At 43.0% G+C, this 14,200-nt stretch overlaps 1 protein-coding gene across 2 annotated transcripts in view; it reads right to left on the bottom strand.

Moving 5' to 3' along the window:
* Mcc (MCC regulator of WNT signaling pathway) overlaps nucleotides 1-14,200 on the bottom strand; it is a 389,841-nt gene that overhangs the window by 298,974 nt on the left and 76,667 nt on the right. For both annotated transcript variants that reach the window (XM_040741852.1, XM_040741851.1), the window contains exon 3: nucleotides 1,983-2,194. In XM_040741852.1, the coding sequence (XP_040597786.1) occupies nucleotides 1,983-2,194 (212 nt within the window). The remainder of the gene's footprint in view (nucleotides 1-1,982; nucleotides 2,195-14,200) is intronic.

The following is a 14,200-nucleotide window of genomic DNA, read 5'->3' as shown; positions in this document are numbered from 1 at the left end:
TTAGAGGTAGGAAACTGTCAGCTCTTACAGCTTTCCATGGTGGGTTTGCTGGACATACTGGGGCTGTGAACCCTGAACCCTTCAGAGTGGATACCACCAAAAATTGATCAATGTGCAATGAAGATTTTCACTGTCACCTATATTGCTATGGCATTGACTATCTTGAAAACAGGATCAGGGGCTGGTGATTGTAGCTAATTCACCAGAGTGCTTGCTTAGCATGCTTGCTGTCCTGGGTTCAACTCTCAGTAATGCATAAGCCAGGCATAGTGGTACATAAAATCTTATAATTCAGGTGGAGGAGGTAGGGGGATCAGAAGTACAGGGTAATCACTGAACTACAAAGATTGCTGGTGAGCTACAAAGCTCAGTTGATGTAGCACAGGGAAGGCCCAGTCTGCTGGAGAGGATTTGTAACAGGCCTGGTTAAATCTAGAACCAAGCCACACATATTTACTGGTAATTTTCTGGTCTACTGAACACATGGGAAGTAGGTACAATAGTTATAATTCCACTCAAATTGTACAAGGTTGTCCTTGAAGACTGGTCAAGCAAGGATTAGTACAATACCCACAAGTGATTTAACAGGCCTTAGGAGATGTAATCATACCCAGGAAGGGATTACATGTATACGTGCTCTTAATATTTTAAAATTTAAAAGATACAAAGTTTTAGACTTACAGAAAAGTTGCAGACAGGATAGAGAGTTCCATGACCAATTTCTCTCATTTATTAACATGGTGTATTGTTATATGATCCTCGTCACTGTTCATGAAGCAACAGCAATGCTGTTTATCAACTAAAGCCCGTATTCCCCCAGGTCTCCTTGGATTTTTCTTACCCGGCATCCCACCAAAGGAATGGCATTGCATTTAGGTTATGCCTTTGTAGGATGGCTGTAGGCTGACAGTGTCTCTTCCCACACTCTCCTTGGTTTTAATAGCCTTAGCAGGTTTGACAAGTACTGGTCAGGAATTTTGTATAATGTGATTTTTTTTTGCATTTTAATTATTGCTAGAGATTTATGGTTGTTAGAGATTTATGATTGTTAGCTTTTTCAAAAATCTCCCTCCAAAACCTATGAATAGAAAATATGTCATAACATGTTTATAAGCCTGTAGTCTTTATCAAACAAACTGTGAATCATATGTCATGACTGTAGACATGCCTGCCCTTCTCCCATTCAAGCTTGAATTTCAAGAAGCCAGGTAGGGGGAGTGAAGAAGGGAGGTGGGGAAGGTGGGAGGGAGGGAGGGAGGGAGGGAGGAACTCCCATAGAGCTCAGATGGCAATCTCAGTTTGTAAACTGCAAGTCATGAAAAAGATACAGCGGTCAGCCACACACCCTCATGCCCCTACTCTGACCAAAGGAAGCCAACAGCTCTTTTTTTTTTTTTTAACCCCAGACAGTCACTGTCATGGTTCGTGCAGACAGAAAGCAGGAGCTTAAGGGATTGGAAATGGAGCTCAGGAGTATCACTGGCCCATGTGTGAGACTATAGTTCTATCTTCAGCACCAATAAGAAAAAGGTAAACTAATCAGCATGAATTAATGGCAAAATTTCCCATAGTTTCCAGCAGAAATAATTTTAAAAGTACAAACCAGAACAATAATCAGACTTTCAATGAAATCTTTTTCTCTTTGTTTTCAAAGGAGTGAAGTTCAAATCCTGGAACAGGAGGAAACATATTCTATTGCTTTGCAATATCTGTAATAGGAGAGTTTTTATCATAGAAGAGCTATCGTGGACTTTAGTAAATCTGATTGTACAGGTTACAGAGTTAATCAAAACACCTTTTAGAATTCTACTTAGAATGATGTTTCTAAGCCCTTAAATGCTAGCAACGTTGGAGTGCTCAACAATGCAAGCAGCAAGGAAATGGTAAAATATTTAGGGCAACAAGGAAAGGCAAAATTAAAATATTGGTATTGGAATACAGACAGGCCAGAAGATGTGTTCTGTCAACAGAGAAGTACTCACGGTGCTGGCCAGCTCTAGATAGCTTCCGCCTGTAGAGGTGCCAAAATGCTGGGGCTGTGTGAGAAGCTTGTGGAGGACAGCTGGCTGAGGCAAAGAGCTTCCACCACACTCCAGCAGCTTCTGGAAGGGCAGCTGGCTCTGCAAGTCGGGGCTCTGGAGGTCCCTGGCACCGGAATCATACTCCCAGCAATCCCTGGCTGCTGACAAAGCACCTAGGCCAAGAGATGCAGGGAAAATAAAAAGACATTTCTTTCATTAGCCTGTGGGTGGGCAGTAAGCAATGATTTGAATGAAGCCTCTGGGTCCTCCCCGTGCCCTCGACTCAAAACACATGTGGCTCCTGGGCTGTCTGCTAAGCACTTTTCCTGTCAAACTGACACACAGGAAGTCTGAAGATAAAAGTGATTTCAAGTAAAGAATTTGGAAATGACTCTCCAATGAATATGTACACTCTCCCTGACATGAAAACTTAGGGGGGAGAGAGAGAGAGAGAGAGAGAGAGAGAGAGAGAGAGAGAGAGAGAGAGAGAGAGAGAGAGAGAGAGAGAGAGAGAGAGAGAGAGAGAGAGAGAGAGAGAGAGAGAGAGAGAGAGAGAGAGAGAGAGAGAGAGAGAGAGAGAGAGAGAGAGAGAGAGAGAGAGAGAGAGAGAGAGAGAGAGAGAGAGAGAGAGAGAGAGAGAGAGAGAGAGAGAGAGAGAGAGAGAGAGAGAGGCAAACACAGGAGAGTCAAGTAAGAAAACAATCCCGATGGAAGTGACATCTATCTGGGATTTGCACTTGGTTATCATGTTGACCTTAGCGTTTGCTGATGATAAGGGGAGATAGACAGTGTAGACTTAACCATGACTTCCTCATGCTCACGTCACCTCACCTGGTGGAAGCTGGGCTGTGCCCATGCTAGATGCAGTAATAGAGATGAGTTCAGGGCAATAGACTGAGCAAACCGACAAGCCTTACTTCCTGGTTTTCTCATAAGCCCCCCAGTGTGTGATTCCTCAAACCCTTTGCCTTGTGGTAGGGTTCAGGTGGGATCAGTTCCCGGGAAGCCATGTAGGTCACATGGTAGAGCCACAAGATGAAAGATGCCTAGATTCCCGAGTAACCTCTTATGGGGAATGGTGAGCTCATACTAAATACGGTGTTTTTATTTTATATGAATAGACATGTAGCTTCTATTACAGTTGTTCTCAACCTTCCTAATGCTGCTACCCTTTAATGCAGCTCCTCATGTTGTGGTGACCCCTAAACATAAAATTATTTTGTTGCTACTTCATAGTGGTAATTTTGCCACTTTTATGAATTATAATGTAAATATTTGTGTTTTCTGATGGTCTTAGGAGTTCCTTTTGAAAGGGTTGTTTGACGCCCAAAGAAGTCATGACCCACCAGTTGAGAACTGCTGTTCTATTGTGTTTGGTTACCTTATCCTTTGGTGTATTGGTTAGAGCACATTAGTATTACCCCTTTACAACAGATTAGAATCTAATGGTACTTGCTTGGTTGGGGCCTCTAGCTTGCCCCTGCATAGTCCAGAAAGCCCTACGGCCTATCCCCCCCCATCTCCAAATCCCACCAGCTCACTCAGAGAGTCTCCAAACAAAGAAAATGTGCCAAAAAGCTCAGTTCTGCATTCTTGGCAACTATTGCAACTTCCTCCCTGATACCACCAGCCACCCAAGTGCCCACGTAAGCATTTAGCTTTTGACCATATTTGGACACAAACCCAGCTTGTGGTGGACACATCATCACCCCTCACCTACAGGCTATAAAACTTTCAAGACCTGGCCTGGGCATGTGACTTCTCTGGCCTTAGAGAACCTGCCCAGGAGTTGCTTTGCTCAATATACCTGTTGTTACGTTCTTATACTTTTCAGTTCAGCTTGATTTGACTTACTGCATGGGTGGAGAAACTTATTTTTCTGGGGTTGGGGCTGGGGGTAGAAAATCTATCAGTACTAACGACTGTAATAGATGCACAGGTGTAACAAAAAGTTGACCTAGAGGAGGAGCTAAAGCTCAAGGCTTCCATTGGTGCCTTTGCTAGAAAAATCAACTTGGAGAAAAACCTGCTTCCTTGTATAGTTTGCTTCAGAATTAAGTCTTCTCTCGGTACTTATAGAAAGTAGAGCCTGAGTGACGTGCTTCTATCTTAGCTGCAAAGAAGGCTGGGGGATTTACAGGGAGGTGGGACTATGTTAGATGAGTCATTTTTAAACAGAGGAGGTGTGTTCAAAAAGGTTGGATGGCAGACACGTGACAGAGATTGTGGGTTCCCAAGCCAGACGCAGCACATCAGAGTATTGCCTATACCCAGACTGTCTCTCAGAGAGCATGGCAGGAGTGGGGCTGCTCCCTACCCAAATCAGGTTTGGGTCTACTCACTTCCACAGAGACAGATGGTGATAAAGTCAGTGAAGCTTTTGCTACCCCCAGAAAACTGGCTTCTCAGAAATCCTGTGACAGGCACTCTGCTAATCTGACTGATATGCTTGGAAACCCTCACCCTCACTCCCAGGCCACTGAAGCCCTTCCTCAATTGACTTCTCTCCTCCCTTCCCCCTGACTTGGCCTGTATAAGTTATATAAGCTACCCCCACCATTTCAATAGATGAGCTGAGCTCTGGAACAGTGTCCGGTTCATTCATACCTGCAGTGCTCACAGGACCCTGATCCCCAGCTCCTCCCCTCATCCAGGGACTGCCAGTGTGCAATGGCCAGCCAGTGTCTGGGGACCCACAAGAGGTCAACATGGGCACAGAGTTAGGTACTGGGAATTCAATGGAAGGCATGATAAAGTGTAGCTCCTGAGTGTGGAGTATTGAAACCTTATTTTTCCTTTAATTTTTTTTCCTCTTTTATTTTTAATTTGTTTTTCATTTTATAAACTAGCCCCAGTTCCCCTTGCTGTCCCTTCTCCCTCCCTGAAATCTTTAAAATACAACTTTCAACCATAACAAAAACCAAAGGATTCAAGTTGATAAACTTGTATCATGAAATGAGACTATAAACAGGCTGTTCTGCAATTCGAGTATAGCAATGTTGTAGCAAACCACAAGTTGTGTATGAGGGCTCTCCTGTGAACACAGTTGTCCTTTTGTGTGTTAAGTTGATCAATGCAATTTTGAAAACTATCTTCATATGGTTTACCACTGCTCTGCTCTGCTTGTCTTAAGTCAGTTTGACCCAAAAGTTCCATGCGACTAGATATACCAGCCACTTCGAATCAAAGCGCGCAGCACTGCCACTGTGTTGACTCAGAGCCTGAACAAACTCGCCTTTCATTTAGGGGATGACCCTAGAGCCTCACAAGTACTTGGCAAGCAACGTAGCACTGAGATACGTCTCCAGTCCTCAGTGTCCATTTTAATACACTGCCTACCACTTATTACTTTTTAAAGGTTTTATTTTGTTATTTATGTGTGTGTTTTTGCATGTACACATGCCTGTAGGTACTGGCAGAGGCCAAGAGAAGGCAGCAGATCCCGCAGGGCTGGAGTTACTGGCAGTTGTGAGCTGAGGGACAGAAAAACAAACTCTGTCCTCTGCAAGAGTGACGAGTACTCTTAACGACTGAGATGTCTCTCTAGGGCCCCTCTGCCCCCCTCCGCACCCCCACCCTCCACCCTGTCAGTTATTTTGCAAAGGAAGCTTTGCTTTGCTTTGCTTCTATACAGACTTGGAAGTGTCTGTCCTTCTGTCCTTGTCTGTCCTGTCCTTCCTGTTCTCAGTGCTTTGCTAGCTGCCTGATTACCTACCTCAGGGTTTTTGCCCCAGCCCCAGCATTGAGGGTCAGGAAGACTGAATGATATCATAATTGAAAAGTGAATCTCTTCACACAAGTGGTCTTCACACATGCAAAGAGACACATAGAGCTGGCCTTTCTTTTCATATTCACGTTATCCCTAGCACTGCACACAAGCCTGTGATATATCAGACCTTTAATAAACATTTAATGGACAGATTGCTGAATTATGCATGGTTGTAGTGCCCCAGGGCTTCATTCTTTAATCGGGAAAAGCAAAAATGTGTATTACTTTAAAATAGCAAAATAAATTATACACACTTTCCCTTTCTTTATGACAACTGTGAGCCTCACTTCAAAATACAATATAATAGTACTGGAATGATCCAATCAAATGAAGTATTAACTATTTTATTTCATGATTTTCTTTTTTGAGACAGGGTTTCTCTGTGTTACCCTGGCTGTCCTGAAACTCACTCTGCAGACCAGGCTGGCCTCAAACTCAAAGATCTGCCTGTCTCTGCCTCCCGAATGCTGGGATTAAAGGCGTGTGCCACCACAGTCAGACCAGGAGATGTTAATTATGTCATGCTGATAGGCCCCAGCCCAGTTGCTGGCAGGTCTAACTGCTTAGCCATGCTTCACATTCCACACCAGATCAAAAGGCTTTAATCATCGTTCTGTAATGACTTCTGCTGAAGTGACATTGAGCAGCTCAGACCTCCTGCTAAGGAGCAAGTCAGTCATAATGCATCCATATAACATAAAAAATAAAGTTCACTTAAAATATAGTGGATCACTCCCATCTGCCTTCACATTAGGCTTTTAAAGAGAAGAACCACCATTTTAAATACAAAACCTAGTCATATACTTGGGATGATTCCACTGAAAAACTTCAAAAAAAATAGGTGTGGTAGCCATCTCTCAGACCTTTGCATGCACAAAAGTTTCTGATGATTTGAGACCTTCGTCAGCCTCTACTAAGCTTCTATCTAACTTCTGCTGGTTCCTGTATACGGTGGTTTGAAAGTAAATGGCCCCCAAAGAGAGCATCACTATTAGGAGGCCTGATTTTGCTGGAGTGGGTGTGGCTTTGTTGGAGTAAGTAGGTTACTGTGGAGGCAGACTTTGAGGTCTCATGCATGCTCAAGCCATGCCCAGTGTCTCAGACTATTTCCTGTTGCCTGTGAGTTAAGATGTAAGATCTCTGAGCTCCTTCTCCAGCATCATGTCTGCCTTGCTTCCCACCATCACCATAATGAACTAAGCCTCTGAACTGTAAGTGAGCCCAATTAAATGTTTTCCTTTGTAAGAGTTGCTGTGGTCATGGTGTCTCTTCACCCTAACAAAGACACCGCACATCAAGAAAGAAAAGGCTGAAGACACTCTCTCCATTTCCTCATGGTCATTCTCCCTTCCATCTTTTCTGCTTGCCCAACCCAAACAGATATAAGAGACTAAACACTAATGCAATCCACAATAAAAATCTTCATTTTAAAGAGCTTGGCTCCTGGTTAAAGACTGGAATGGGTTTTAAGGCACATCTGGGGCATTGTGAGTACTCCCTACTTCCTCCACAGCTGCATTAAGAAAGGAGGTTTTTTTACCATTCACCATTTCACATCTCATTGTCATTCATCCTATGGTGCCAAGTGAAGACAGAATCATTTATCCTCTCTAAAATTTGTATTTGTGCACTGATACGAATATTTTCTACCCACAGCAGTCACATTGCTCCTCATGGGAAGGAATTTGGTAAATATACCATTAGGTTACAGCTCTCCAAGTTCTTAATATTTTCATATTTACCAGAACAGTTACTCAAAAGAAATTTTAAGAGTGATTTTAGCCTGGGTTACATCCAGTTGAGTTGCTGGCATAAGCAGTCCCATGGAAATATCCAAACAAATCAGGCTGTTGCCAAGACAATAGGTTACTCTTCCCAAACTGACAGTGAAGCCCCATTGCTGAACACAGCACCCACATATCTCATTCATTGAACATGAGAGGTCAAGCTGGTAACTACATAGAACCTTCATTCCTATGTTCTGGTGTCCTTGGTACAGGAAGGTAATCTTCAGGCTGCCAAAAGAGAAATGTAAACACCAACCTAGCTACACACCCTTTGATCTACAATGATGTCTTCTTGCAAAATATGCTGGGGCAATGGTGGCACAGAGTCTGTGGAGGTAACCAACCAACATCTAATTTGACTGAAGGCCCGCTCAACTAGGTGGAACACATACTTGATACTGCTTGGGTGACCAAGAACTAGAGACTACTAAGTCCAGGGACTTAGGACAAAACCAAACACTACTGGTCCCCCAAAAATAAGTAGTGATAAAAATGACTCCTAATGGTATTCTGCTATACTCATATAGCATCAGTGCCTTATTCAGCCATCATCAAAAAACCTTCCTCCTGCAGTGCTACACAGACACACACACACACACACACACACACACACACACACACACACGAGAGAAAGAGAGAGAGAGTGTGGATCACACAGATCCAAATGGGGTATCCCTATCAAATTCCTACCCTTGGAACTCTAAAGGAGGGGAAGAAGAAAGGTGTAAGACCCAGAGAGGATGGAGGACTCCAGGAACGGGCCCTCTAGTTCAGCAAAGCAAAACTCATATGAGCTTACAGAGACTGGAGCAGCAGGCCCAGGTCATGCACAGGTCTGCACCAGGTCCTCCACATATGTACCATAGCTTTCAATTAAGATTTTTATGGCACTCCTGACTGAGAATAAGCGGGTTTCTGATTCCTGTGCTGTCTCTTGGAATCATTTCCCCCTGTTGATTTGCCTTGTCCAACTCCGAGGGCATGGTTTTTGTTCTATCTTTTAATATTTTATTGTTGTTACCTGTAGGAAGCCTTGTCATTTGTAATGAGAGACAAAGGGAATGGATCTAGATGGGAAGGAAGGTGGGGGAAGAATTGAGAAAAGAAGGGAGTGGGGCAATTGTAACCACAATATATTGTTTGAGAAAAGAATCTCTTTGCAATAAATGCGGAAAAGAGTGTGATTTAATATGGTGAGGATTGTGTCTAATGCTTGCACATCAGGTCAACAGTCTTACAGGAAGCGAATGATACATGGACAGCAAGCAGTCTTGCATAAAATGACCCACAACCCATCAGCCAGATGTAGGTGAATGGACTCACTCACCCCTGATGAGATCCCTGTCATTCAGCCTTACTACATGCCCAGAAGGCGAGAACCAAAAATATTCAGTGAATATAAGTATGAAGTGTCAGCATTTAATATTGCTTCGGGTGTACGTGTGTGTGTGTGTGTGTGTATTTTCTCAAGTGCAATAGCATCATAAGATTCTGATTCTTCTTTTCTTTTCTTCTGTGTGTTGGGAAGCAAAACCAGAGTCCTGCACTTGCTAAACAAGTGCTTTATCACTGAACTACACAAGTCCTCCTTCCTTTTTCTTTAATAACATTTTATTACAAGACTAATGATAAATCCTTATGCTATTACTATTCAAGATCCAGAATTAGTTAATAGACATTATCCTTGTAATGGCAAATGGGCAACAGTCTTTTGTTCATTTGTAGAAAAATGTTTAGAAAAGAGGCAGTTATATTTTCTCTCCAAATACAGTAATTTATTGAGATACAATATATAGCATATATAAGTGTGTATGAATATATCTACATATATACTCAGTTTTTACATTCTTGACTAAAAAAAAGAAACAATATCCATATTAGTGGTCTTTGCAGTCTTATAACCAAATATCTGTGGTAGTCAACTGCTAAACTCAGGTTTAGAGGTTTAAGGGCATGGTACCTACATCAGCTCAGTTCTGGTGTGGGCCCTCTTCAGCTGTGTCACATTGTGGTGATGTTTGTGAGTACAGACATGCTAAAGCCATCTGTCAGGTAGCCAAAGAGGGCTAAGGTTAGGGCTAGGGAGAGGAGGGGAACTGGAGTCCTACAACCCTCTAAGCCTTAGACAGTTACAATCCTTTAGAACAGGGGTTCTCAACCTGTGGGTCAAAACCCCTTCAGCAAACCTTTATCTCCAAACGTATTATATTACAATTCATAACAGTTGCAAAATTACAGTTATAGCAATGAAATAATTTTATGGTGTGTGTGTGGGGGTCACCACAACATGAGAAACTGTATTAAAGAGTCGCAGCATTAGGGTGGCTTGGAACCACTGCCTTGGACTGTAAGGGAATGTCCTCAAGACCCTATTTTTAGGTTCTACAACTCCCAACACTGCTACACTGTGCACCAAAACTTCAGTCACAGGCCCCTAGGTGGGGGTGGGGGAAATCCAGGCACATCCAAAACACTGTGTTAGGGAAATAACGAGGGTCTAAAGAAATACCCAAGACATTCTTATTCCAATTCTTTTGTATTTTGTCAATGAAAACAAACAAACGAAACAAACTAAGCTAATGGAAAGACAAGTGAACTAGATTTGCCTGAGTTAAAGTACAAGACAAAGAGTAGGTGGGTTATCTATGGAAGGACTCATGGTGGAAGTAAACCCCAGAATGTTTTGTCAAAAGCCAGAAGAACCTCAGCTGGGCATGGGAGTTTTCCCCTTTTTGCAAAATGTTCACATTATAAAACTGTAAGTCGGTCTTCCTCCTATCTTGATACCTTGCACAGTGCCTCCTGCAGAAGTAAAGCGGCTGACAGAGGAGTAAGGGCTCAGCAGAGGCCACCTGGACCATTGTGCTGTGCTGTTTTTTCCAGTTATTATTTCCAGTTATGGTTCTGTGTGGTTTTCATTATCAAAGCAGAGAAGCAAACCAAGAGTATAGCCTGGGTCACTTAAACCACAGATATTTATTTCTTCACTGTTCTAGAGGTTGGTAGTTCTAGACTTGGTGCCAGCGTGACTGCCTTCCATGTCCTTACATGGTCAGGAGAGGACAAGAGCAAGCTTTTTGGAGTCTCTTCTGAGGGACATTAGGCCAAAGTATTGGTCCATATTCATAATACCGTCTAACTCTATTTACCCTCAAAGACCTCATTGGGAGGGTGGGGACAGTGTGCCTCATTGTACAAATGGGGGTGGGCACAATGCAAATGTTCAGTCTATAACGACCACTGAGCAACTGTTCTCAAACCAAGAATATGACTGGATGTTATCCCTGAATTGAGATCTAGTGCCATCCCTGTGTCTTCAAACCAAAGGAAGCCATCTTACTTGTCACTGCAACTCTACAGGGCTCTCTGGTGTTAGAGCTCTGTGTATTCTTTATGACAGTAAAATTGAATATTTAATGTTAAAGCTAATAGAAAGTATAAACAGTTTATTAATCAGAAAAGCTCAGGAATGGATATGGTAGAGTATGAGCTTGGCAACTGAACCTGGGGTTCAACCTCCAGAGCCCCCATTCCCTCAAAGAGGAAAAGACAAGCAAAGACAGCCAGAGTCAGTTTGACTTGTTTATAGACTGCATCCTGGGAAAGCCCTGCTCTTGGACAAGGTTGGAACAGGAAGAATGCCAAGCGCTGAGGCAGTGCACGGTTGGTGCTTGGCAGCTACAGGCTAGCACTTTAATCTCATCTTCAAAATGCCACCCAGGTTGAGCTCCAAGCCCTGCAATTACTGAACTTATTCACCACAGGCATTCTGCCACCTTCCAGCACACCTCCCTGAGAAGAAAGCCTGGAAAGGACCTAAAACTCACCTTAAAGATAATAACAGCAATCCTGACTACATGCAAAGCCCACTGCACAAGGAACCTCCCACATATTAAACGTCTTACATGTGCCATCTTTCTATGGCCTTTAGTCTACAAATAGCAATTATTTTTTCCATTTTTAGAAGAAGATATTTTTCTATAACCTTAATTTTAAGGACATTGCTTTTTTTTTTTGGCTTGGGATCATGATTAAATAATTGGGGTTTTGCCAGGTATGGTGGCCCATACCTTCAATCCCAGCTCTCTGGGAGCCAGAGGCAGATGAATCTTTGTGAGTTCAAGACCAGCCTGGTCTACATAGTGAGTTACAGGACAGCCATGACTATGTAGAAACATCCTGTCTGAAAAAAAGGGAAGGAAGGAAGAGAGGGAGGGAGAGAGGGAGGGAGAGGAAAGAAAGAAAGAAAGAAAGAAAGAAAGAAAGAAAGAAAGAAAGAAAGAAAGAAAGAGAAAAAGTAAAGAAAGAAGGAGAAAAGGATAGGATTGGGGTTTTCTAGTTACACATCTTAAAGTCAAATGAGACCTTAATCAAGTTACTCAACCTTCATGTCAGTTGCTGTGTTTTTAAAATGAGGGTTGTCAGAAATAAATTTAAAAGATATGGAGAACCTAAGACAGTATCTGAAAAATGTTAGCAGTTATGGGATCACATTTATTTCAGTCCATTTTAAACAACAGTGCATAGAGACGTGGGAGACATGGACATGCCCAGCTCCTGCAAGGTAGGTGCTATGACCATTGATTCTTAGGAAACAAAACTTTTGGCACCTAGCTTGTGACTGAAATCTCAAACAATGGTAAATAGTAATGTAGAGAAAGTGAAAGTAGCCCATATGTCAGTACCAAAAGTTACTTTTCTCAGATTATGGATTATTTCATAATATATCAGTAATGATGATAGTCAATGCAATAGGGAATACAATATATTTATTTACCAGAGAGAGAATCACACAAGCTGGGAATCCGAAGTGTGGCCGGCTTCCAAAAGAGGAGGTCCTTTTTCCTTTCCCTTCCTTTTGTCTCTACCTGTGCTAATTTACTTATCCCTGCCCTCATGGGCGTATTGCTTTGTGGGGTTCCCTCCTACATATCAGTCTTTGGCTGGCGAGATGACTTAGCAGGTAAGGGCACTTGCCACCTAGTCTGATGATGTGAGTTCAGTCCCTGGGTCCCAAATGGTGGAAAGAAAGAATTGACTCCTGTAAGTAGTTCTCCGACCCATACACACCCATACCCTTTCCCACACACTCATCCACAAAACAAACAAATGTAAGCAAGAATCAGTCTTTGTTTCCATATTCTACTTGGGTAATTCTTACTGGAGAGAAAGCTCTCCTTGCCTGAACCGGAAACTAGCTCATTGAAGGACACACCCAGCCCCACGGTGGTAGCAGTTTAGAAGCAAGGTAGACATGATGGACATATTGGACCTGTACAGTGGTCAGGACCCCTCTGCTTTCCACTTCCCCCTCCTTCCTGTTCATCCTTCGTGTGAAGGCTGGCTTCTCTCATCCCAATGCAGAGAGAAGACAGTACAGTGTCTGAGGGACCCGGTGCCTCCATTAACAGTACTTACTAAGGTAGTGGTTGTTTATATTTCAATGATGTGGATGGTTCAAAGAATATTGTTTCCTTTAATTACCTTCGGTAGTAAGAAAGGAGATCCTCTTTCCAAAGTCCCGGAACCACTTCACCCCAGAATCCAGAGCTCACACAGAGGAAGAATTACAGGAGAACGTGAACAAATCGGCTTCCGGGTGTCAGGCCTCCCTGCCCCAGCATGCTTACTGTGTCTAGATCATGTCAAGGTCAACAGCAGCAGCAGGAAGATACTCAGTGCACTACTGGATCAACACAGAGGTGGCTCAAGCATTATCATCAAGCAATGCTTAGTTCCAAATTCAGGATCTGGATTCTCACAAAGGACACAGGCCACCCTGGCCTCAAACTAGATTACAAATGCAGGCCAGTTGTCTGAACATCTATCTGTGCCTAGGCATGGGAATAGCTAAATATTTTGCACTTATTTTTTTCAAAAAAAAAAAAAACCAAGACAAAGCAAAACCAAGTCAAAGCACTTGTTTTGCTAAGGGGCTGTTAACAGTTTTATTTCTCCGGAGAGACGTTAGTATTGTTTGCCCCAGGCCAGCTTTACACGGTCTCTGTTGAGGGCCTGTTTCTGACCGTGTATGTGTCTCATACATTCTTGCTAGGGGCAGTGGCCTGGGTACCATTGTAAAGAGTGGAAAGAGAGTGGGAGGGGGGTCATTAGGAGTTGCAACTCTCCCCTCCATCTCCCTCATGCTACTGACGGGTGACAAGAAAGAGAAGGGAGGAAGTGCATTTTTCTTACTCAAGTGTGCTTACTGCACCATCACCATTAGTGGATATTTTTTAATGCCCTGCTGTGCACAAGCAAGTTCAACAATCCTTGATGCACTTCTCCACAGGCTGGGGGATGCTAATGGGAGGGATTTCAGAGACAACTAAAGGGGCAGCTGGAATAAACACATTATAATTCTCCTCTGGCTACAGCTTCTATTGTTCTCTTCTGCACCGAATTTAATATAAAAGGCAAAGCGTGTGCCCCTTGGCGGTTAATAATTTAGTTATGAAAGCACAGCTGAGGCTAGCATCTTTAACCTTCTACAAAACAGTTAAGATAATACTTGGCAGCTTGTTATCCTGGCTTGTCTAAACTAGATGAAGGAAATAAACAAGAGGGCTGATTCAGGGCTAAAGAATTCAGAGGAAACTGTAGGAAAACAGCATTAAAGCAAG

This window comes from Mesocricetus auratus, unplaced genomic scaffold, assembly GCF_017639785.1.
Source record: "Mesocricetus auratus isolate SY011 unplaced genomic scaffold, BCM_Maur_2.0 Super-Scaffold_6730, whole genome shotgun sequence".
In the NCBI taxonomy this organism is placed as follows: domain Eukaryota; kingdom Metazoa; phylum Chordata; class Mammalia; order Rodentia; family Cricetidae; genus Mesocricetus; species Mesocricetus auratus.
This window is presented reverse-complemented; position numbering and strand designations above follow the sequence as displayed.